General features: G+C 43.8%; 1 protein-coding gene across 1 annotated transcript in view; it reads right to left on the reverse strand.

Annotated features, from left to right (window-relative positions):
• The window catches only part of TTN (titin), a 245,382-nt gene that overhangs the window by 174,024 nt on the left and 46,610 nt on the right, over positions 1-24,748 (reverse strand). The window contains exons 44-79 of the mRNA XM_072874311.1: positions 18,418-18,696; positions 16,721-17,284; positions 16,022-16,303; positions 15,643-15,921; positions 14,994-15,272; positions 14,617-14,895; positions 14,208-14,495; positions 13,809-14,087; positions 13,427-13,708; positions 13,041-13,319; positions 12,652-12,930; positions 12,279-12,557; positions 11,873-12,160; positions 11,494-11,772; positions 11,074-11,355; positions 10,670-10,948; positions 10,248-10,526; positions 9,864-10,142; positions 9,450-9,737; positions 8,976-9,254; positions 8,488-8,769; positions 7,607-7,885; positions 7,217-7,498; positions 6,434-6,712; positions 6,021-6,308; positions 5,538-5,816; positions 5,158-5,436; positions 4,777-5,055; positions 4,389-4,676; positions 3,970-4,257; positions 2,793-3,074; positions 1,764-2,042; positions 1,366-1,647; positions 942-1,220; positions 533-820; positions 44-322 (exon numbers count right to left, since the gene is read on the reverse strand). Coding sequence (XP_072730412.1) covers positions 44-322; positions 533-820; positions 942-1,220; positions 1,366-1,647; positions 1,764-2,042; positions 2,793-3,074; positions 3,970-4,257; positions 4,389-4,676; positions 4,777-5,055; positions 5,158-5,436; positions 5,538-5,816; positions 6,021-6,308; positions 6,434-6,712; positions 7,217-7,498; positions 7,607-7,885; positions 8,488-8,769; positions 8,976-9,254; positions 9,450-9,737; positions 9,864-10,142; positions 10,248-10,526; positions 10,670-10,948; positions 11,074-11,355; positions 11,494-11,772; positions 11,873-12,160; positions 12,279-12,557; positions 12,652-12,930; positions 13,041-13,319; positions 13,427-13,708; positions 13,809-14,087; positions 14,208-14,495; positions 14,617-14,895; positions 14,994-15,272; positions 15,643-15,921; positions 16,022-16,303; positions 16,721-17,284; positions 18,418-18,696 — 10,413 coding nt within the window. The remainder of the gene's footprint in view (positions 1-43; positions 323-532; positions 821-941; positions 1,221-1,365; positions 1,648-1,763; positions 2,043-2,792; positions 3,075-3,969; positions 4,258-4,388; positions 4,677-4,776; positions 5,056-5,157; positions 5,437-5,537; positions 5,817-6,020; positions 6,309-6,433; positions 6,713-7,216; positions 7,499-7,606; positions 7,886-8,487; positions 8,770-8,975; positions 9,255-9,449; positions 9,738-9,863; positions 10,143-10,247; positions 10,527-10,669; positions 10,949-11,073; positions 11,356-11,493; positions 11,773-11,872; positions 12,161-12,278; positions 12,558-12,651; positions 12,931-13,040; positions 13,320-13,426; positions 13,709-13,808; positions 14,088-14,207; positions 14,496-14,616; positions 14,896-14,993; positions 15,273-15,642; positions 15,922-16,021; positions 16,304-16,720; positions 17,285-18,417; positions 18,697-24,748) is intronic.

Genomic DNA, 24,748 nt, shown 5'->3' on the forward strand with positions numbered 1-24,748 from the left:
GATATCTGTGTGTGTACACACATACACACACACACAAACACACCTTTCACAAAAAGTTGGGTTGTGTATGAGGCACTACCAGCATCATTTGTGACCATGCAGGCATAGTCCCCGCTGTGGCCTGGCTCCACGTTGTACAGCTGCAGCTGTGCCACAGACTCGTCCAGAGAGATGGAGCAGTTGCTGTCTGGCACCAGCTCCCTGATACCTCGGAACCAGGTCACTTTGAAGGGAGTACTGCCCTTGATGTAGCTGGTGAATGTCACATTTGATCCAGGCAAAACTTCCTGGGGATCAGGTGTCTTCACAAAAGAAGGTGGTTCTAAGGATCACGCAAAGAAGTGAAGAGGGGGAAAGATGTTAATAGAGAGTCCCTCTGGGGGAGGAAAACTGGAGCAGGTTTGAGTGAAAAAAAAAGAGGCAGAAAACAGGAAAAAAAAAATATGAAAAAGAAACCATGGGAAACCAGAGGCAAGGAAGTGAAGAGGGAAGAAAAATTTTCTTAAAGGGGCTGTAGTATCCTTCCACTGACCTTGTACAGTCAAGAAGGCGCTGCATTCATCAGATCCAGCCACATTGGCTGCCACACAGGTATATGGCCCTGTATCTGTGACATCCAGGGCATTCAGCTTCAAAGTACAAACATTATCCAAGAATGAGATTTCATATTTTTCTCCACTAACAATCTCATTCCCATCCTGAAACCAGGCCACAGATATGGGGGATGTACCAGACACTTTGCACTCCAGAAGCACTGAGGATCCCAGCACCCCATTTGTTTCCTTTAGTTTTCTTGAGAATGAAGGAGGAACAAGACGATCTAAGTAGGACAGGGCAGAAGAACAGGAAGAAAAGTGTTGGGTCTTTTTCAGGGGAAAGGAAAGGGGGAAAAAAAAGCTTCCTTTATAGACAAGCGTGAACAACAAATATATAGAGCTGACCTGAAACATCAACTGAAGAAGTGCAGCTGCTGTCCCCCACCTCATTGTGTACCTCAAAAGTATACAAGCCCCTGTCTCCCCCGTCTGCAGAAAAGACTTTCAAAGTGGATATATTGTTGAAAAAGGTAATTTGGTATTTGCGGTCGCTCCTTAATTCTCTGCCGTCTTTGTACCACTTGGTGATAAGTTCAGGTGTTCCTCCTACTTTGCACTCCAAGGTAAAAGGATTGCCAGCCATTACTGTGATCGGCTCGGTCTTCTCTAAGATGACTGCCGGTTCTGAAATAGGAAAGGAGGGGTCAGTGTGTTACCAGGAAATCTACCCGCAAACCAGTGAGCACAGGATATAAGCAGAAAACAAAGGCTGGTAGAGGCAATTGTGCAAGCTGTAAGATATAGTACCTGTGAAGCAGGCTATACCCACCTAGGACTTGTAAAAAGGCAGAGCACTCCCTCATGCCAGCATCATTTTTGATCTGGCAGATGTACTTCCCAACATCAGTTCCATCTGCACTGGCAATCTCAAGAGTTGCAATGTTGTCCATAAACCACATTTGAACATTTTCACTCTCCCTAATAACTTCACCCTTGTCCTTGAGCCAGACAACAGAAATTGGTGGGGATCCTTCCACCACTGCCTGCAGGGCTGTTGGCTCCCCAATGAAGATTGCAGTGTCACTCAGCTTCTTGGCAAAGCGTGGGGGCTCTGACGGCAAAAACAAGGAGGCAAAGGAAGGTTAGTCATGCATGCCTGCTTGGAATAGGGAGCCAGGAGATGAAGAAAAGAGGGTGGTGATGCTGTTGATCCTCTAGCATACAAACCTTTGAATTTCACCGGGCAGGTGCAAGTGTCACTTCCCACCTCATTCATAGCTTTGCATTGATATTCTCCAGTATCTTGAGATTCCAGATTGAGAATATGAAGACTGGCAATGGAGTGCTTTGCTGTCACCTTGAACTTCTTGCTGCTCCTGACCTGCCTCCGGTCCTTGAACCAAGCCACCTCAAAGGGTGGAGTCCCTGCGATCTCACACTGGAGGATAACATCTGAGCCTTTAAGTGTTTCCACAGGGCTTGGCACCTTGCTAAAAACAGGCGGTTCTATAAAAAAAGAATCACATCATAATGTGTGAGCCTGCTTCCCTGGGTGGGTTTCTGGATAGCAGCAACATATTCAGGAAAGGGACCTACACTTATTCTTCTGAACCCATATTTAGCTTCCAAATATGTGGCCTCATCTCTAAAAAATGCTGAGCCCCCGGTGTCTCCCAACAAGCCATCCCGGCACTCAGAGTCCCAAGGGCAGAAAATGTGACACTTCTGCACCTGTTTGGAGACAGTGCTCAGTGCCCCTCCCCAAAAGCCACTCTCCCCTCTCTCCAGGACCACATTCCAGCTTTCCCCGCCTCTTTCCAGTCATGAAAGCTACCATCAGTGAGGCTCAGCAACACAGCCTCCTCTTCCGTCTTAAATTTCATTCCTGCCAGGATCACTGTGTATAAAGAGGAGGCAGAGGGATGGCTGCAAAGTATGCCCAGCTCCCTCACCATGGCTGGTGCTCCATCTAGTCTATGCTTCCCTTGTGACCTGACAAGCTCACTTATTCAGCTTGCAGCTGACTTAAATGGGGAGACAAGGGAATGGCTGCATACTGCTGAACACCCACCACTATTTCCTGCCTGGTATCCGCTGCTTAAACACAGCAGCGTTGGAATGTCAGAGCAGCTGAAGAGACACTGCCCCAGCAGCCACCAACTGCCAGAACAGCAGCTCCCTATCCAGGGGGATGTGCAGCTGGGAGCAGGCCCGGAAGCCAGGGATTCTGGTGGTGTGTGGAGCCATGCTGCTAACCTTTCACTGCGACTGAAGTGCTGCAGCTGGCTGTGCCAGCAGAGTTATGGGCTTCACATATGTAATCGCCGGCATCTTCAGTGTTGGCACCCAAGATGGTTAACATCGCCACGGAGTCTACAAAGGACATGTGGAGCCTGTTGCTCGCCTGGAGTGCCTGATCATTTTTGTACCACATGGTTCTGATCTCTGGTGTGCCACTGATTTTACATTCAAGTTGAACTGTGTCCCCCTGCTTCACAAACCGCAAGGCTTCAGGCTTCTTGATGAACTTGGGAGGTTCTGCAGAACAGAATAAGTATGTAGAGAGTGATAGTATACCTGTTTGCCATGTGAAAACTACAGTGCTGAGCAAGAGTTATGGGGAGCGCAAGAGTATTGGGGTGCAACAAAGTAAGCTTGCTACAGCAGCTCGCTGTATCCCCAATGGGAGTTTCCTCTCAAGGAAAGATGCAAGACAGAGAAAAGAAGGCAAAGACAACAACTAATTCTATGTTCTGCCAACTCTGAAGCCTGCTGTGTCAGACAGCTGGAGCTGTAAAAAACACATGAAGGATGATTGCTCCACCCAACAGAAATTTTGCTGTTACCTTTGAGGCGCAAAAACATCCCCAGGCCAGCATGAAAGATTTGACAAGCCCTTCACCCCCAGGAGCAACAGAAACACGGTAGGGATAGTTTCACTTGCTTACACATCTTTAAAGCATATTTCTGCATGAAGAACTTAAGTGATTCATAGTCTAGATTAAATCAGCAATTCAGAACTCCAACTGAAATCTTTAGCAAATTTGAAAGAGTCACCAATGCTGGCCTACAAATGCAAGGTAGTTGTATTTACCATATCACTGTTTTCCATATAGTAGTTGCTATGTATGAATACCACTGTGACTGTAGTTTAAGCACTAGTGCCAAAGTAAAAAGCAGGTGAGTGCAAGCCTCCATACAAACAGCTTCACAAGGGGACCTTTCCCCTTGGAGATTTTGCAGGCAAACAAGGCTTCTAATGTCATGCAGTATGATAGGAGAAGGTCTTCACATGGTATATGTCTGCTTTCTGGAAAGCTACTTTCTATATATTTCCAAACTGGAAAGGGTGGAAGATGAGACTTAGTAACAAAGAGGTCTCTTTGCCCAAGAAAAAGAAAACACACAAACAAAGGTGACTTAATCTTAATACCTTTGACACTGAGTTGGGCTGAACAAAAGTCTTTCCCAGCTTCATTACTAGCTTGGCAAGTATATTGGCCAGAGTCTCCTTTACCCACTCTGAGCACTCGAAGGTGAGCTATGTTGGCTACAAATGTAATATTGAAGTTTCCTCCAGTTCGGATCTCCCGACCATCCTTGGACCAGGTGATGTGTATTGGCTGGGCTCCAGTAACATGGCATTCAAAGTCAGCACTTTCTCCAAAAGGCACATCAATAGATTCTGGTTTGGTGTCAAAGACAGGTGCTTGCTTGGGTTCTAGAAACACGAGAAAACAGTGTAATACTCATACCTCACAAAAAAGCTAATCCAACACACAGATACGATCACATGCATGGAATGGGAAGGGGGAGCCTGTGATCCAGAAAAAGTTTTGTAAGCCAACGCACCTGCCACTGTGAGCCTAGCACTTGAGGTGGCAGTGCCCACAGCATTGGTGGCTGTGCAGGAGTACTGCCCGGTATGATTCATCTCGGTTCGCACCAGTTGCAGCACTGCAACATTATCTACAAAGGATGTGTGCACATTGTGGTCATCGCTTAGCAGCACACCATCTTTATGCCAAGTCACAGTAATGGGTTCTGAGCCATTGAGCCGACACACGAACTTAAGGGGTAAACCAACAGGGTGCTCGATGTCCTTTAATTTTCTTGCAAAGGAAGGTGGTCGTTTGCGCTCTAGAAGAAAGCAAGTAAAAGATAAATATGCCCCAGGAAGCAATTTTTATAGTTTTGCAAGAGCAAAAGAATTTGTAGCAAGCTATTATAAAATTATCACCTTGAACTGTTAAGACAGCCTTTGTAGATGCAGTTCCTACACTGTTTTCTGCCTTGCAGATATATTCTCCACTGTCGTTGCTAACCACTTTGTTGAAAATAAGTGTAGCAACATTGTCTTTAAAGAACACTTTGTACTCAGGAGTAGACCTGAGTTTTGTATCACCTTTGTACCAAGACACAGTGATTTCTGGTGTTCCAGCAACGCGGCATTGCAACGTTGTATAATCTCCAACTGACACTTCAAGAGGTTCCAAGTGTGTAACAAAATAGGGAGGTTCTAAAAAAGAGAAGCAATTAGAAAGGCTCATTATAGTGCCAGGCCTTGGAAAGCATACACTTGAAAGAACAGGCAAGAAAAAGAAGCAAAGGGAGCACACACCTAGAGTAGAGACTACAGCCTCACAAACATCTCTTCCTGCCTCATTTTCAACATGGCAAGTGTATTCTCCTGCATCTTCTTTGGTGCTGTCAAGTATTTCCAGGATGCAGGATTTCTCTGTGGTGGTGATGCTACACTTCTGAGACTGAGTGATGGTGTGGCCATTCTTCTTCCATGTCACAGAGATGGGCAGGCTGCCTGTGTAAGTGCCCTCTAGAATGATGGGCTTGCCAGGCTCCACATACTGATCGCTCAGTTTCTTCACAAAGACAGCTGGCTCTAATGAAGGGTAAGAAGTCACAAATGTTGAGCACAGTAGGGCAAATGGAGGGAAAGAAACAATATTTCAAGGTAAATAGAGAGAATCAATCTTTACAAACCTTTTACTGTAAGGTGTGTTGTACAATTTGCCCTGCCAGCATCATTAGTCACTAGACAAGTGTACTCCCCACTTTGGAGAGGAGTTACATCAAATAACTCAAGCTCCACAATGGAGTCCTCCAAGTAGATATTGCATTTGTCCCCTGGCACAAGCTCATTGGCCCCTCTAAACCAGTTCACCTTAAAAGGAGGGGTTCCTCTGATAACACATGTAAAAGTGATGCTTGTGCCTGGCAAGACATCCAGAGGCTCTGGTATCCTCTCAAAAGAAGGTGGTTCTAAACACAGAAGAGAAAAAGAGAGATAAGACAGGTTGCTACAGCATAACCCTGGCATTTCCACACACCTACTGAAGATAAAGAACAAAATCTGTATTTTTCAGTCAATAATTTTCCTTGAGTATATTTAAAAGACCATAGGTAATTTCAAGAGAGAAAGAGAAAAGAATAGCTCAGAGAGCTTCCTGACCATCATATACTGACCTTGTACGGTCAATACAGCACTGCATTCATCTGAACCAGCTATGTTGGTAGCTTTGCAGGTGTAAGTTCCAGCATCTGAGTCGCTCAGTGAATTTACTTCTAAAATACATAGGTTATCTGAAAAGGAGATTTGATGTTTTTCCCCATTGACTAACTTAAGTCCATTTCGGAACCAGGCAACAGAAATAGGAGGTGAACCCGACACTTTGCATTCCAGCAATGCTGAGGAACCCAGGACACAAGGGGTTTCCTTTAGTTTTCTTGTGAAAGAAGGAGGAATGATTCGATCTGCATAAGAAAACATAATAAATCCACGGTTAGAGAAAAAAGGAGGGAAGGAACGGAAGAAAGGAAAGAGAACATGACCGAAAGAAAGTTTTTGCAAAAGACAGAAGACAAGCAACCCAACCAACCTAAAACATCAACCGATGCTGTGCAACTGCTTTTCCCCACGTCGTTCTGCACTGCAAAAGTGTACAATCCACCATCTTCCTTTTCTGCATCCATAATTTTAAGTGTAGATACTTTATTGAGGAAAGTAATTCTGTATTTTTGGCTGCTGGTCAGTTCTTTGCCATCCTTGAACCACCCAGTGAAGAGCTCTGGTGTGCCTGCCACTTTGCACTCCAAAGTGCAGGAGTCTCCTATAGTAACTCTCATTGGCTCTGCTTTCTCTACAATGACTGCAGGCTCTGGAAGGAGAGACCGGTAACATGTATGGTGAAAACAGGATTTGATTAGTACTAGCTATAAGTACTATAGTACTATAAGATGGAGCTTACACATTTGATACTAAGGATATCTCAGTTTTTTGGGCTAGGGAATTTTTAAAGCTCTGTTTTTTCCACCCTTTGTTCTACCCTAAACTGGAGATTTCAGATGCTCTCCAAAATGAAGTAAAACTATTTTTAAACTCCTAGGAGAGAAATGTAACTGTCTGTCCCTCCCCAAGCAGGCATGAGCAGAAGACATGACTTAGAAATCCAGTCAACTGGATCCCAACACAGTGTAGAGGCCTGTGGTTCCTTTCACCCCTACCCCTGGACAACTGGAAATAAGGAACCTGACTACTGCTTTTTGGGGACACAGGGACTTGTTTTGAACACAGAGGCATAAGCAAAGCATACAGCTGACACTAAATAGCCAAGTTCCTAAGTTAAAAAAAACCTTCTATGAACTTGGGCTTTTTTACCAACCTAGAATGGTTAAGGTAGCCATGCACTCGCGACTTCCAGCATCATTTCTGATCTGACAGATGTATTTTCCAGCATTGCTTGTCTCTGTGCGCACAAGTTGTAAAGTTGCAATATTTTCCATAAATGTGATCTTCGTGTTTTCACTTTCTCTAATAATTTCCTCTTTGTCTTTAAGCCACTGCACAGAAATCGGCTGGGAGCCCTCCACTCTTGCTTGTAACTCTACTGGTTCACCAACCACAACAGTCATGCTGTTTATTTTAGTCAAGAATTTTGGTGGTTCTGAAGAAGAAATATGCAGTTATAGTAAATACTCACGGTGTCTACGTGAAGAAGAGCAATGCAGTGCCATTGGGAGCACTGCAGAAGGCATATGTGCCAATACTTTACCTTTCAGCTTCACAGTGCAAAAACAAGTGTCACTTCCTACATCGTTCTGTGCTTTGCACTGATATTCACCAACATCTGCAGCTTCAACATTAAGAATGCGAACACTTGTATGGTAGTTTTTGGCTGTAACTTTATACTTCTTACTACTGCGGATTTGTCTCCTGTCTTTGTACCAGGTAACGTCAAATGGTGGTGTTCCTGAAATCTCACATTCCAGGCTAACCTCAGTTCCTTTGAGCATGTCTACTGGAGAGGGCTTCCTACTAAAGACAGGAGGTTCTAACAAGGGAAGAAAGGAACAGTTTTAGAAAGGAGTCTGGAGCTATTTGACCAACAAACAGTTTACTGATACAGCTTCTACACAATGACACTGCTGAGAAAATCAATAGAATGGGCAAGGACTTTCCTCATTTTCTGGGCACATTATGAAATGTTCTTGCAGGTAGGTAAGCATTCAGAGCTCTCAGCTCCTCTGTAGAAAAGGTAAACAGAGGGGTGACCCTTGGCAGAGAAGGTACAGGTCTCATTTAGCTGGTAGTAGTCTCAAATATGGAGTGTAAAACTGACACTGATCAATTTGGGTCTGTTATTTTTCTTCATATTTCAGCTCCTTGATATAACAATTCTCACTACGATCTGTCTTGGATGCTAACAATCATAGAACTGGGGAACACCTAGCTTAGGATTCATCTGCATTAAGAACAACATCTCTCTTGTTCAGGCCCTGGCAGAGGGGGTGAGGGGACATCAAGAAACAAACATGACGTGAAGAAAAAGGCAGTCCTGAAATAAGAAATGAATCTCATGTTCCTGTGGATTTCCAAGGGATAAAACCACCAGGGAAAAATATAATGGAGTCAGAGAACAAGAGGACAGCTAACCTTTCACTGTGACTTTGGTGCTACAGCTGGCCTTGCCGGCGGGGTTGTGAGCTTCACAGATGTAGTCACCGCTCTCATCAGTACTGAGATGATTCATTTCAAGCATGGCCACAGAGTCAATGAATGATGTCCGAAATTTTTCACTGGCAACAATTTCGTGGTCATTTCTGAACCACACTACTTTCATCTCTGGAGATCCACTTACTTTGCACTCAAGCCGGGCTGAGTCACCCTGCTTGACTATTTTTGCTGCCTCCAGCTTCTTAGCAAACTTGGGTGGTTCTAAAAAACCAGAAAAGTGGGATCAGGAAGGTCTGAATTAATACGGGAAAGAAAAGAGGAGGGAAAAGAGCCAAACAACTGTGGGTTGCAAACCAGGGTAGGGAATTCACTTGGCAGTGTATCAAAGATCACTGAGATGGGCTGGGCAAAAAGGAAAGAAAAGAAATAAATGAAAAGACTGCAACACGACAAGAAAGAGTGCACACCTGTTACCATCAATGTTGTAGTGCAAGAGTCACTGCCAACGTCATTTGAAACGTGGCAAGTGTAGCGCCCACTCCTAGAAGTATCCACCGAATAGAGGGTTAAGAACCCAGTTGACCCTTCAATCCCAATGAAACAAGTTGGACCAGATACAAGTTCTAAGTCTTCTTTGAACCACTTTACTGTAAAGGGTGGTGTTCCTTTTAGTGTGGCCTTAAACTCCACTGTGGAATCTGGGATGGCTTGCTGGCTTTCAGGTTTTACTAAGAAGCTTGGTGGCTCTGCAGTTTTTAAGAAAAAGAAATATTCAGTTACATCAGAAATGTCTAAGAATGAAGAAAATTAGCAAGGTGAGCAGGGACACCAAGTTTTCAGCATTAATATTAAGAGGTATAAGAGTGTTATGTTAGCATAAGATTTAGGTATTTTCCCAGTATCTATCACAAATAAGAAGTAGTAGTAAAAGAGTTTCAAACCTTTCACAGTCAGGACAGCACTGCAAGAATCGTTCCCGGCAACATTAGAGACACTGCATGTGTAATTTGCACTGTCTGCCAGCTCTAGATTAGCAATCTCAAGTGACACAGTGTTCTCATGGCACAGGCTTCTATATTTTGCACTGTCAGTTATCTCTTTTCCATCCTTAAACCATTTTGCAGTAATGGGGAGTGACCCAGAAACTTTGCACTCCATTTGGATAGAAGATCCCAGAACGGTATCCTTTTTGGCTAGCTTTTTGATAAATGCAGGAGGAATTGATTGATCTGCCCAACACAAAAAATGGCAAAAACACACTGGTTACCTTCTTGCCTATCTTTCACAAACAGAGATTATTATTTTTTCATTCCCTCCCTACTGGATTGGCAAATTTGCCAAATGACAATACAAACCTAGCACAGTCAGAACAGCTTCACAGGTGCTACTTCCGAAGTCATTTTCAACCTTAAAACTGTATGTACCACTATCCTCCTTTGATACAGGTTCAATCCTGAAACTGGCCACATTGTTTTCAAAGCTCATTGTGTAGTATCTACTGGGCAGGAGCTGTTTGCCATCTTTGTACCATCTTATTCGGAGCTCTGGTGTCCCAGCCACAGTACACTCCAAAGTCACGGGGTCTCTTTCAGTAACTTTAAGTGACTTAGCCTTTTCTATGATCCGTGCAGGCTCTGAGGTAGAAAGTGTATAAAAATGGCAGTTAGCTACGCAGATAGGGGACTGATTTTGCAAGTACTCATCAAGGATGAGCTTGAAGGGTCACACCTTGTACACACCTTGTACAAAAAGCAAAGCAAAGCACTTCTCCATGCCAGATTCGTTCTTTGCCTGGCAGGTGTATCTCCCTCTGTGGCTGAGGTCAACATTGGTAAGTTTCAGTGTGGCCACGCTGTTCTCAAAGGTAATATGGTGGTGCTCATCGTCTTCTAGTATTTTCTCATCTTTTGTCCATGACACAGATAAGGGTTGAGCACCTGCTATGACGCACTGGAAGAATGCGGTACCTTTCAAAATGCTAGTGACGTTCTCCAGCTTCTTGATGAAGGATGGCGGTTCTGTGGTGTGAGGTTTTGTTTGTTGTTTGGAAGAGAAGTCATGGAAAAGGAAGAGGGGAAAGAGAGACCATATAAAGTCATCCTAGTCACTACAGTTTAGCTAGGGGTTGTAATGTTTGGGGTATGCTTCCTAGAGGACTGACCTTTCAAGCTGAGCCTTGTGCTGCAAGAACAGCTCCCACCTTCATTTGATATAATACACTGATATTCACCAACATCTGAGACATCACAGTTAGTCACATTAAGAGTAAATACAGATTCTTTGGTGGAGATGGCATATTTCTTGCTGCTGAACATCTCCCTATTGTTCTTCAGCCACTTCACCTCAAATGGAGGAGTACCAGTCACCTCACACTCGAGTGTGGCCTCCAAACCCTTCACCACCTCGGTGGGTCTCAACTCCCGGACAAATGTTGGAGGTTCTACAAAGAGGAATGAGGGGAAAGTAAATAGTAACCTTGAATGGTTTTGAGGGGAGAAGTCTCCCCTACTCCATCACCCCAGCTATGTGGCATAGCTGGATGATGACAAGATGTTCAAAACCAACCTTTTACTTTCAGCTCGACGCTGCAGCTCTCACTACCTGCATCATTGTGGGCTTCACAAACATAAATCCCACTATCTGACACTCTGGCTTGAGTGACTTTCAAAGTGGCTAAACCATCTATGAAGGAGATGCCGTACTTAGCTTGGTCAGTCACTTCGTTCCCATCCAGGTACCATGTGATGTGGATCTCTGGCGTGCCTACTACCTGGCACTCGAAAGTGGTGGACTGTCCTTCACGCAAAGCTACTACAGAAGTTGGCATCTGAATAAATCTGGGGGGCTCTAGAAGATGGACAGAAAAGGTGAGGCTTTATAATATTCAAGGTGGTTTAGAGAAATACAAGGATTTCCTGCCCCCTCCCCCCAAATTGCACAGAAAAATCAGAACCACAAAGATGAGAAGAACATTGGATTGCACACCTTTTACAAACAGAGTTGCTTTGCAAGTTGTGGTCCCCATATCATTGCTTATCTGACAAGTGTAGCTCCCAGAGTCAGATGTCCTAGCTGAGAAGAGCTCCAGTACACTAGATGTGTCATCCTTCCAGACAGATCGATTGGCTCCAGAAAGGAGCTCCTGGCTGTCTTTAAACCACTTTATCTGCAGAGGAGTAGAGCCTTTCACCAGTGCTTTGAACTGAACCCTAGCATTGGGCACAACCTCTTGGGACTGGGGTTTTTCCACGAAATATGGCGGTTCTATAACATGTAAAAAGTAAGAAAGAGGATTACTCTGAGACAGGGAAATTCCAAAATTATGAATGAGAGACCTAAAACAAGACAAAGAAGGAGCTCAAACCTTTGACTGTTAAGAACCCACTGCATTGGTTGCTTCCTGCCTTATTTGTTGCTTCACAGGTGTAAGAGCCACTGTCTGTGCCTTCCAGTTTATTGATTTCTAGAAATGCAGTATTATCATGGAAAGAGTATTTGTGCTTTTCACTTGCTGTTATTTCTTGGCCGTCCTTGTACCACTGAATACTTATAGGATGTGAACCAGACACGATGCACTCCAGGTGGACAAAAGATCCCTTAATGCTGTCCATTTTCTTGAGCTTTTTGGTGAATTTAGGTGGTATAATGAGATCTATCCAAGACAGAGTAAAAGGACAAAGTATGAAATTCAACCTTGGTTGTGGCAGATGTCATCTCAGGAGAAAAGATTTTGTATGTAAAAACAATAACAAAAGATAGCCCATACACACCTAGGACATTAATGCTGGCAGAACAGCTACTGCTCCCAACGTCATTGTGAACCTCAAAAATGTATTCCCCACTATCTTTCTTTTCTGCATGAAGCACCTTTAGGACTGAGACAGTATCTGTAACACTGATCTTATATTTGGGGCCTAACGTCAGTTCCTTGCCATCTTTGAACCATTTGGCTGTAACATCTTTCGTTCCCGAAAATTTACACTGCAAGGTTGCTGGGTCTCCCTCAGTCACATCTATTGACACAGCCTTGTCCACGATTGTAGCAGGTTCTGTTGTAAACAAGGAGATAGAGTGTTAATGGCATTTGTCAACATCACAAGGGAACCATCTGAGATCACTGCAAGCCCTCAGGGCAGGACCAACCTTTGACAGTCAGCAGAGCAGAACACCTCTGAATTCCCGCCTCATTTTTAGCCTGACAGAAATATTTCCCATCATGTTTCAGTTCAATAGACCTCACCAGAAGAGTGGCAACATTGTTCACAAAGGTCATTTTGATATTGTTGTCTTCAATCACTTCATCATTGTCTTTCAGCCAGGACACAGTGATGGGCAAGGAGCCTTTAATAGCAGCCTGAAACACAACCGTGCCCCCTCGAAGGGAACTAATGTTTTCTATCCTCTTCACGAACTGTGGGGGGTCTGGCAGGAGGAAAGTGGCTATGTAAGTACAGGTCTGGTGCATGACAGTGTGGCATGGAAACCACACTGGGATAAGAGCATGCTAGTGGTGTTCTGCACCTTGCACTAACCTTTCAGTGTGACCTCCGAACTGCAGAGGCAGCTCCCAACATCGTTTGTTACTCTACACTGATACTCGCCAACATCAGAAGCATCAAACCTGAAAACGTGGAGGCTAATCAAAGATTTCTCAATGCTTATTCTGTGCTTCTTACTGCTCCGCACGGGTTTATCATCTTTCACCCAAAACACTTCAAAGGGAGGTGTGCCAAGCACCTCACACTCCAAAACCACATCAGAGTCCTTCAAGACTTCCATGGATTGAAACTCCTTGCTAAAATAAGGTGACTCTACAGTGCAAAAGAGAGAGTGCAGTTTGTATTAATCATACTTTTGAAGCCTGTAAAACTGCACTGAGTTTAAAGAGACTAACTGTATGGCTGGATGTCACACACACCTTTGATTGTAACGATGCTACTGCAAATATCTTTTCCAGCATCATTTTTGGCCTCACAGATGTATTCCCCACTGTCTTCAGTCTCAACTTCTGTAAGATGGAGTATTGCCAAGGATTTTGCAAAAGACATCCTGTATTTGTCACTCTCTTTTAGCTCTCTATCATCCTTGAACCATGTGATTTTAATCTCAGGAGTACCAGTGACTTCACAGGTCAGCTCAGCATATCCACCTTTCTTTACCAGATGGGTTGGCTCTAGCTTCTCCTTGAAGGCAGCAGGTTCTGTGAATTTAAGAAAAGTGTTCAGGACAAAGAAGGCACAAAAGAGCGCCACTGGGTCAATCCAGCAGCTGCAAGTTTAAAAGAGAGTAAGAATGCAAACCTTTTACAAACAAGTTTGCACTGCATGTTACTGAACCAGCTACATTGGAGACTTTGCAGGTGTATTTTCCTGAGTCTGTTGGTTTGACCGCATAAAGCTCCAAGTAACTTGCTAATGCTTCTGTCATAATGTAGCAGGCTCCTCCTGTCACCAGCTCAGTATCACCTTTAAACCATTTCACCGTCAGTGGTGTTGTGCCTTTAAATGTGCCTTTGAAACGTACGGTTGATGCAGGCAGTACATCTTGGGACTCTGGTTCTACAGTGAAGCTGGGTGGCTCTAGATTGCATTGAAAGGAAACAATTGTCAAGAGTAAGACACATGGCCTGCACTTTGGGGAAGAAAAGTATTATCACATGAAAAGTAAAACTCCAAGAAATGTGAAACAGATTGCCAAACCTTTTATAAACAAAGTGCTACTGCTGTCTTTGCTACCAGCAGAGTTTGTGGCTCTGCAGATGTAGACCCCAGCATCACTTGCATCTAGGTGTTTTATTTCCAAAGATGCAGAGCCTTCTGCAAAGTGTACTGTGTACTTGGCACTTGAAGTGATCTCAGTGTCCTGCTTAAACCAAGAGACGGTCATTGGAAGAGAGCCTGAAATTTTGCAGTCTAGGCGGCACGAGGTGCTAATGATGCTGTCAATATTCTTCAGTGGTTTAGTAAAGAAGGGAGGAAGAGTGCGATCTGTTGAGAGTGAAAAAAATGAAAGAAACCAACACATGAGCAAAACAGGCATGAAGTTCTGCTTTAGGCTCTGTTGGGCTCAGAACAGAGTAGTAGGGCTCTGCAAAGAGTCAGTACCAACCTAGCACAGTGAAGCTGGTAGTACAAGAGCTGATGCCCACATCATTGGATATCTCAAAGGTGTACTCGCCACTGTCCTGCATTTCAGTGGCATAAAACTTGAGCTGGGCAATGTTATTTTTAAAGCTGATCCTATATTTTTTGCTGGCAGGTAGTGGCCTTCCATCTTTGAACCATTTGGTTTTTAGCTCTGGAGTGCCTGTGACAGTGTACTCCAAAATGGCTGGTTCCCCTGCTGTTACCTGGATCATTTCAGATTTTTCAATGATTTTGGCAGGTTCTACAACAGAATTAAAGAGCTGGTGTTAAGGACAAAAGGAAATTGCGCTTCCTCTCAGGTGGGAAACAATGCGGGGATCACAGCACTACATCACTGACCTTTCACTGCTAGTTCCCCAAAGCAGGACTGACTTCCTGCCTCATTCTCAGCCACGCAGGTGTATTTGCCACCAGAGCTCAGCTGGACACCGGTAATTTGCAGTGTTGCTAGACCGTGTTCAAATGTCACTCTCACTTTGTTATCATCTTGAATAATGTCTTTGCCCTTCATCCACTTCACAGAAATAGGCTCTGACCCTTTCACCACAGCCTGTAACGTAATACTATCTCCAGCCAGAGCTGTCACATTTTCGATTTTCTTAACAAAAGATGGTGGTTCTAGTTCAAAGAAAAGAGACAAGAAAAAATACTTGTCTGCTACACATCATACCATGAAATCTGCTGCTTAAAGACAGTTTTATGAGAGAGTATGTGCAGTACATGGTGCAATTCAGCCGAAGAGCAGGCAAGGAGAAGAGCTGCATTCCCCAGCTGGGAGCTAATGCATGGCCCTTTAAGCAAAATGTCCTTCAAATTCACAGGTTTGATGCCAGATAAGAGTTAAGATATACACAGAATTTTAAGAGAAGAAGATACTCTCCCTCCCCACCCTCCCTAGCCACCCACAAATCCAAATAAAAGACATTTTAAGAAATAAGAGGTTCTTGCCAATCCCTTCCGTAAGTGGAGTTTTCTCTCTCGCACTGACCTTTCAAGATGTATGTTGCACTGCATATGCACTTCCCGACTTCGTTAGCTATCACACACTCATATTCACCGACATCCGCACTATTAAATGAGGACACCTCCAGAGAAATAACAGCTTTCTGAGAGGTCAACCTGTATTTTTTACTACTGCGAATCTGTTTCTTGTCTTTGTACCAGCTAATCTCAAATGGTCCAGTGCCAGCAACCTCACACTGAAGAACAGTGTTTGTTCCCTTCACTACGTCTGCTGGTTCAAGTGTTCGGATGAAAGACGGAGGCTCTATAAAAGCAGCAAGAAAGAATTAGTCACCCCTGCAAAAAAAAAAAAGGAAGGGAAGGTTTTTCTCAAGAATGGACTGGCAGCAGCAAGAACAACAGACCTTTGACAACTACTTCGGTGGTGCAGCTGTCACTTCCAACCTCGTTTACAGCTTCACATGAGTAACTCCCACTGTCATCAACTTTCATCTCCAAAATATCTAACACAGCCACAGAATTGACAAAGGACATCCTGTGGGTGTTGCTTTCACGGATTTCCTTATTGTTCTTGAACCAAGTAACCTGGATTTCAGGAGACCCTTTGATTTTGCATTGAAGGCGTGCAGAGTCACCTGGGGTCAGTAAATAAGATGGATCGACCTTCTTCACAAAGGATGGTGGTTCTAAAAATGGGAAGGGAAGAAAAGGGAAGAAAAGGGGAAAAAGAAAAGAGAAAAAGGAAAGAAGGGTGAAATACAAAGCTTTGAAAGATTGGTTCCTAGTGCAAGAACAAAACATGATTCAGAAAAGATCAGCATAATCTTTGCTGAGCTGCAGTTCTTGTGGTTTCTCTTGCCCTCTCCATCCATCTGTCTCCTGCATGCAGGAGCAATTCTTGGATCTGGCTGGTGAAAGAAATATTGAAGCAACGCACTGCACCGGAAAGCAGCAGGGGAAACGAGCAAGAGGTGAACAGACCTGATGGCAGGTCTGAGAAGAGTTCACTGCATGGTTTCAGCCCAGAGAAGTCTTTCGCCTGCAAAAGAAGAAATGGGGAACCCGACAAGAGCAAAGGTAAAGGGGGTGTAGGACTATCTTACCTCTGACTGTGACGCTGGCAGAAGAGGAGCTGCTTCCTGCCTCGTTTGAGGCAGTGCACATATAATGGCCTGAATCCTTGAGCTTAGCCAGAGGAATCTCAAGTGAGGCTATTTTGTCTTCAAAGTAAATCTTATAATCTTTGCCTGGAGGGATTTTGTTTCCATCCTTTGTCCATGCTACTGTTACTTTCCTGTCTTCATCTACCTGACATTCAAGACGTATTTTTTTATTGACTGCTGACTGCACTGACTGCAAAACTTTAATGAAGTGGGGCTTGTCTATAATGACCATTTCAGCCTGGCAAATGTCAGCCCCAAACTTGTTGGAAGCTTTGCAAGTGTAAATCCCTCTGTCACTGGTAGTGAGAACAGAAATTTCTAACACATGTTTATTTTCCACTTTGGAGATCTTGTGGTGGTCCGAAGGTGAAATGGTCGTGCCATCTTTCTGCCAGGCGACGTCAATGACCGGAGTGCCCGAAACAGTACACAGGAACTTGGCACTTTTGCCCACAAAAGTAGTGATAGATTCAGGTCTGGTAAGAAATGTTGGTGGAAGTGCTTCTGCAAAACAAAGGGGTTCAATGTTATCCAGAGGTAAGGACTAGAGCTTATGCTCTTTCTCCATGTTTGCCAGGGACAGAGAGCAAGAGGGGCCAGTTTGTCACTGGACACTCTTAAGCAAAAGAAGCCAGCAGTGAAGGAGATAAGAGGTGTTAAAGATTATGAATTTTGACTTTTGGTTTTGTATTCTTGTGTCTGTATATTGCTCCAGAGCTTGAAGGCATTTTGAATCTCTGGAACAATGTACAAACTAAAGGAAAATAAACCAAAAGCCAGAACTTCCTCCCCCAAGACTGACATGTTTGCACATCATTCCCTTAAGATGGACAAGTTTGCATGCATTTCACAGTTTGTGCATCTTTCTTTAGTCTCTAGCATCTGACACTTAGCAAAGACCACATAAAGACTCCTCCCACAAAGAGAAAAGTCAGAGTAAAAAAATCAGCTTACACTAAAAGTCCAAGAGATGATGTTTGGTTTTTTTAAAGAAAAAAATAAAAAGAAAGGAATTGTATAGCTCTCAATAGACAAAAAAGTTTGCAAATTGAAACAGCTTTAAACCCTCTTTTGTTTGTTTAAGAAGATCTATTCCCCCATCACACAAAGTTCCCCTCTGGCCATGGCACACAGATGTTCAGGTACGCAGAGCTGCATAGCCTGCCTCACAAGTATAGCTGCAGGATAAACATAGGGTGCTAGCATAATCGCACAATGATTATTACACCAAAGAAATCAAATTTAAAAGTATATGTTTTCTTGTTGCCTGGAAGTTAAATAAACCTTCCTCAAGAATGTATTCACAAACCAATCCCATTCTGTTGATGATCTATTTCCTCCCACTCTCTCTTTTCCCCCTTCTTTTTTCCCTTCTGAAACTTTTCACACTGATTCCCTTTTCTAGGTACAGAAAGCATCTAAAAGCAGCATTCTCAAAAATTATTCCTCCTCTATACTGCCAAATTATGTATAACATGCATAGCTGCCTGCCAAATTATGTATAACATGCCTGGATTATGTATAACAATGGCAATCAAGAGCCCTACCATAAACATTTGTAAGTATAGCAGTGAAAGCATTACAATATACCAAGATATTTTATGGAGAAGGAGAAGTGCTTGGAAGTCTGTACTTACCAGTTACTGTTAAAAGGGCTGTAGAGCTTACACTGCCATGCTGGTTGGAAGCCTTACAGCTATACTCTCCATAGTCAACAACCTGAGGCCTCAGGATCTCCAGTGTGGAGAGGTAGTTGGAGGTGCGAATGGAGTATTTGTCCCCATCATATATCTCTCGGCCAGCTTTGTACCACTGGAACCTGACATTGGGAGCAGTCTCTACCTCACAGGTAAACTTGGCCACATGATTTACAGCCACCTCCAGAGGTTTGAGCCTTCTCCTCAGGATCGGTGCAACTGAAATCAGAAACAGAGAGTAACTCAAAGCCCTGTCTGCTGACATTCTGGAAATTAACAGTGAAGTGACTGACTGGGGGGGGAAAAAAAAAAGGTGATTTCTCGCAATCCACATAAAGTGACTGTAAAAGAAAAAAATATCTGTAAGAAATAAAAGCAGTACCAGGCTCAGTGGAGAGATAGTGTTACGGTGCATAATGACATCAGGAAACACAGTGGTGATACTGGAAAAACAATGTGCAATAACAATGCACAATAACAATGTGATACAAACATATACCATGCTGTCCTGAAGCTGTGAAAAATTACGGTGTGACTAAGAAACTGTACTAAAACTGTGCAATGACTCTAAAGAGTGAGAGAGGGTGCAACAGTGAGAAAAGTGGGAAGAGCAGGTCCACTTCACAGGCAACAATGGGAAGAGGTGGTCGGGACTGAGGTATAGCTTGTCCTGACCGTGCTTGTGTGATGAGAGCAGGAAGCAACAAAGTTCCTGAGCAAAGACTGGGGTGAGGGAAGTGAGAGACTTTGCGATTTGGTAAAAGGAGACCATAAATCCAGAGAGAAAGGGGGCCCTCTGATTAGTGGCATGATGGTATTAATATTGTATCTGTATCCAAAGATACAGACACATATTAGGGCAGTTTCATTAGTAGAGCAGTGTATTAGAAAGGCAGTATTTTATCCCCATAATCCAACCTCTTTTAACAACTGTGAGTTTTGCTGCTGTTGTTCTTTTTCCACCTTGATTCAGTGCCTCACAGGTGTACTCTCCTTGGTGAATCTCCCCGCACACTTTGTTTATTACTAGTGTGTACGTGTCCTGATCTTGTAAAAACTTGAATTTGTCGCCTGAAGACACCAGTTTACCCTCCAAGTACCAGTTCACTTCTCTGACGTTTGTTATGACAGACACCAGACTGACACTCTCCCCTTCCTCCACAACAATGTCGACCAGTTTGCTGTGTATGATGGGATAACTCTCTTTGCCCAGCCCATCCTCTGGCTTCGCAGCTCCAGTTTCCAGACCCTCTCTGCCCTCTTCCTCACATATTTCTTCCCTTTTCTCCTTCCTTTTCAGTATTTCTGTGGGTGTCTCAATGGGAACACCTGCAGAGGCTACATCAGCAATGGCTGCAGCTGCACCCACATCCTTGATTTGACCATGGCCAGTCACAGTGTTGATTACTTGTGCAGACAAAGGCTGCTCCAGGGGTATTTCTGCCTCCATAGTCCTCTCGGCCTGCTGGGGCTCCAGCTCAGAGGTTTCATCACAGGATTCTCCTGAGAGAAGTGCACTGCGATGGACTGGCAATGTTTTGGATTTTTCATCTGTCAAGAGATGTTTTTCTTCACAAATAAGAGAATAGAAAGCCTCCTTCAAGACTGTTTTCTGGTCAGCTGTCTGAATGCTGACTTCTCCCAAGGAGATTGAGATTTCTATGGGACTGAGTTCTCCTGTGGTCACAACATAGGTGCATAGGGTGTGTTTATGTTCCTTTGTGATGTTTATTGTCTGTACTTCAACGTTTTCTTTATCAGCCAACCATTCTGAAAACAAGAGGTTTTGCTCACTTACCACTGCAGCTTTCAGTGCATTTCTAATTTGAGACTTCATGTCTAAGTTGCAGCTCCTGGGAACCTGAGCAGTGAGCTGGCTCTCTTTGTTGAGGACTTGGCTTCGCTGGAGCTGGTAAGTGTACATTGTTTCATGGGGTTGTCTCCCTGCCCTTGGACACTGCCTAAGTGGGCTGGTGAGATCAATGACATGTTCCTCCTCCAGGGGCTGGTTTTCTTCTAGCAGCAAGGGAAATCTCACAGCCTGTCCCTCATGGATTCTTGAAGCAAAATCTTCTTCTGCTGCTTCCAGGGAAGAAATTTTCTGCAGGGGGACAGCTTGGTCACCAGTGAAGGCCAATTCGGAGGGAAATCTGGGTTCAGCCTTCAGCTCACCTTGCATTGCCTGGAATCCCTCAAGGACCTGGATGTGGTCACCATCTATGGCATGGCGCTCAGTGGTGCTTGACACCTGTAGAAGGGCTTGGGAAGCCTCCGTCTTCAGAGCAGCCATTTGCTCTGCTGCCTTGGGGATGACTTGCTCTTTGGGCAAGAGTATTTGTGCAGCTACAGTCCCAAGGCAGGCCGGCAGTTGTGTCTCCATCGCTGCTGCAGGCACGACAACCCGGGGGCCAGCAGGGAGGGCTTGCAGTGGCTCTGCCAGAAGCCTGCTGCTCTCTTGTGTTGTGGCCACCTGGGCAAGCATCTCTTCAACACTCTGTGCAGCCAGGCAGGCTGATGGCAGGCCAGGCAAAATGTCCTCCCTGGGCAGCACGTGCTCTGCCTGGCTTGTCTGGAGCTGAAGGAGGGCCGGCGGCTCCCTCACAGCCTCAAGGCTGAGTGCTCCTTCCATGGCAGGAAGCTCGCCAGCCTCCTCGTAGGAGAGGGGACTTTGGTCTTCTGCCACTGCAGAATGCTGCAAGGCTGGGCTCTGCCTGCACACAGCATGCTCCTCGGACAGCACAAGGAGCTCAGCAGAGCATGTGGCCTCACCCAGGGCACTCACTGCCCTGCATGTGTAGAGGCCAGTGTCATCCTCCATGCACTCCCACACTGTCAGGGAGCCTGAGCCGTCAGGATGGTGAGCAACAGAATGATGTGCATCGGAGAAGAGCTGCTCACTCCCCTTGAACCACTGCACATTGGGGCATGTCTCCCCAGTCACAGTGTACTCAAAGATTGCAGTAGAGCCTGGTGCACACCGCACACTCTCCGGCTCCCTGGCAAAGCAAGGGACCCCTGGTATCCGCTGCCGCACGTGGAGGTGGGTGCTGCATGTGGTCTCACCGTGTACATTGCTGGCCATGCACGTGTACTCACCCTCATCCTGAACACCCGCATATGGGAGGATGAGGCTGTGGTCATTGCCAGCAAACACTAACTTACAGTCCATGGATGGGGTTAGCTTCATACTGTTGAAAAACCACTGGATTTTGGGTGTGGGGCTGCCAGTAACAGTAACAGAGAGCCTAGCTACATCTCCCTGCCAGACTTCGACATTTGAGACCTGTTTGAGGAAAACAGGGGCTTTGCCCCCTTCCTCCATTTTCATCTTTGCTTTCCTGGAATAAACTGGTTTTTCAGGCTCAAATTCAAGTGTTTTCTCTCTATCAGGCAACTGAAGGCCGCTGCTGTAGCCTTCACTTCTTCCTTCCTCAGAAGACACAATAAGAGAGCTAGCGATGTCTGTATGGAAAAAAATGGTTTAGTTTTACTAGAATGTTTAAGAGAACACTTGTAGATAGCAATAAACAGTGTTAGCGCAACTATTTTTGTATATCTGGAGGCTTTCTCAATACTGTACAGCAGTTAACAATGAACATGAGGCCCTCTTGCTGTCAAATACCCACCTGCCAAAACCAGCAAGACATGCTGTGCTGTCAGGTTACTTATGAACTTCCCATCTGGATCAACATGGGTGTCTTTTTAAACCTGACATCACAGAATGGGTTAGACATACCCCCCAGGGTGTACAGTGCAAGTAACAGTCAAGCAACATTGGTGCATTTCACAAATATAATTAAAATGGTATGTGCCATACATATTTGTATGTACACTCATACAAACAAGTACAGCAGAGCAGTGCTAAGACCCTTGTTTAATTCAAAACAACAAGAAAAAGCAGAATGCTAGAATTAGGATTGGAAAAATAACACAAACTTTTCAGTGCACAACCTTTCTTCTGGTGCAGTTAGTTCATATCTTTCAACTCTATCTTATGTCTAACACACTAAAATATTACCTCTCCCTTACCAGCTTTGCCCTGTTTTTGTCATTAGACCCTTATGCTTACAACACCATTATTACTAAAATGACAAGTCTGCACCCTTGATTTAATGTCATTGATTTAAATCTCTGCTTTTAAACTCCTTCCTGTCACAGTGTTGCATATTAAAACTCTCACAATACCAGAGAAAAAGAGAACAGAGTACTTTAAGGTTTTTCTTTTTCTTGCCTTTGTGAATTCAGACATTTATGTGTTGGATCACTTTGTTCTAATGATGGGTTAAAAATGGGAGGAAGCAGACGTCAAGAACATGTCATTCTCTGCAGACGCTTGACACTAGAAACATCAGTGAATCTGAGGCTTCCAGGAATGGAACAAGCCATCCATGAAAAGCACGGCGCAAAGAAGAGTTTGGAAATCAAATCCTGTTGTCCTTACTGAGTCAAGTTTGTTCAGTTAAGGCCCACAGTATTTGATGCTGGAAAGATATGAGAGTTAAAAAAGAATAAAAGAAGTACGAGTGGATAAATGTCTCCAGACACTCTAATGGTGAACCTTGATAAGCCTCTCAATTACAGTGTCTTAAATTCCAAAACTTATTGTGAGATAATAATTTTTGCTGCACTCCCATAACAACTATAAAGAACAGAATATGCCATACCCAATTCTTTCTCATTGGTTTTAGCAATTATTAATCTTGCCACAAATACCATAATATACATGACATAGCACAGTGCATACAGTGATTAACTGCAGAGAAGAGGTGCTTAGGTAAAAAAAAATTACACCAGTCCTTCAGTATTACCTACCAGCCTTCTTAAAACAGTAGGGCAGTTTCCCCAGAAATACGATGTGCTAGTGAATTTGAGAATGGGTGGCAGAATCGGGCCCACAATAAAGTATTAAAATTGCGGAACGGAGCCCATGCTAACACACATCAGAATGCTTTATATACAGGAGTGTGGCAAAAATTAATGCACTTTTGTGTGTTCCTGGATATTTATGACAGAAAAACTACACAGATACTTTTTCCTATTTTAGCTATGTCTGTGAAATAAATAAAGTACAAGAAGCAATGGACTTAAATAATTTACACATTTATTTCAAAAATTAACCATACATGTTAACATTCAATACATACTGATGACAAACAAACATAATTCATCCTTTTTTTAAGATACTTGGTTTGTAGAAATGAAGACAACATTAAACCTGACAGAGAAATTGTGAGTTTTGTAATTCCTATGAAAGCAAAAAATTTTGAAGAGAGATGGTCAGTCATGGCTTTAAGCTATACCAGTTGCCTCAGAGTAAGTTTATTCAAAACTAGAATTACTCCAGATTTGTATCACTGTAGCTTAGGTGAGACTTTGTCTCTCCATAAGCACATGATAGTGCTCCTGGCTAATGCATGAAACTTAAAACAAGACTTTTAAACCTACATAAACCACAAACACTACTACACAGGTAGAGATAAAGATGCTTGGCCATATATTTCAGATGCGAACATGAACTTGGACCTGTTTGGCTTATGGCTTCAAAAACAAGTTATGGGCCTCTTTCTACTAAAAATTTCAGTTCATTTATGTGCAAATTAAACACGTCATAATTGCTTAGGGCCTAACCAAAGGGCCTCTGACCTCTTTGGCTTTGGACGTACAAGACCCCTCACATCACAGCTGACATGTAACATCAGACAATTCATGCCAACTTTCCTAGGGACCTCTGGTGTCTAATGAATCAGTTAGTGCTACACATCTACGCAAGGAATGGATTAAGGACACATCATGAAGCAATTCTTTCCCAGCATAACTTTGGGTCAGATGCTCATGCTTCTCTTTCCTACCACCATTACCTATGAGAAATCACAATTATCTCTGCCTTTTAACGTACAAATCTTAAATATTTATCATGGGGTCATGACTGGGAAGAAGCTGAAGTGACACATTGGTATTAACCTAACCACTCTAGTAATTTTCCCCATGTACTGGGTCATTAGAACTTGCCACTCCTGACTTTATCTCGGGCAACACAATTGGGCAAAAATCTTTTGATCAAAAATTACTATCCCAGGTGAGTGATGGGATAGTCTTAAAGATTATTGAGTTTGAGGCATGCTGACCTTAGTGTGAGGACTCAGAAATAAGAACATGCATGAACATAACTGAATGTACTATAGGAATAGTGCTTTTATGCTTAAAATCACCATGCTCCTTAAAGCGGTTTTCAAGGCAACTGACAGCAATTTGTAAATAACTGGAAGAACCT

Source organism: Ciconia boyciana, chromosome 10 (genome assembly GCF_034638445.1).
Source record: "Ciconia boyciana chromosome 10, ASM3463844v1, whole genome shotgun sequence".
NCBI classification, from domain to species: Eukaryota; Metazoa; Chordata; class Aves; order Ciconiiformes; family Ciconiidae; genus Ciconia; species Ciconia boyciana.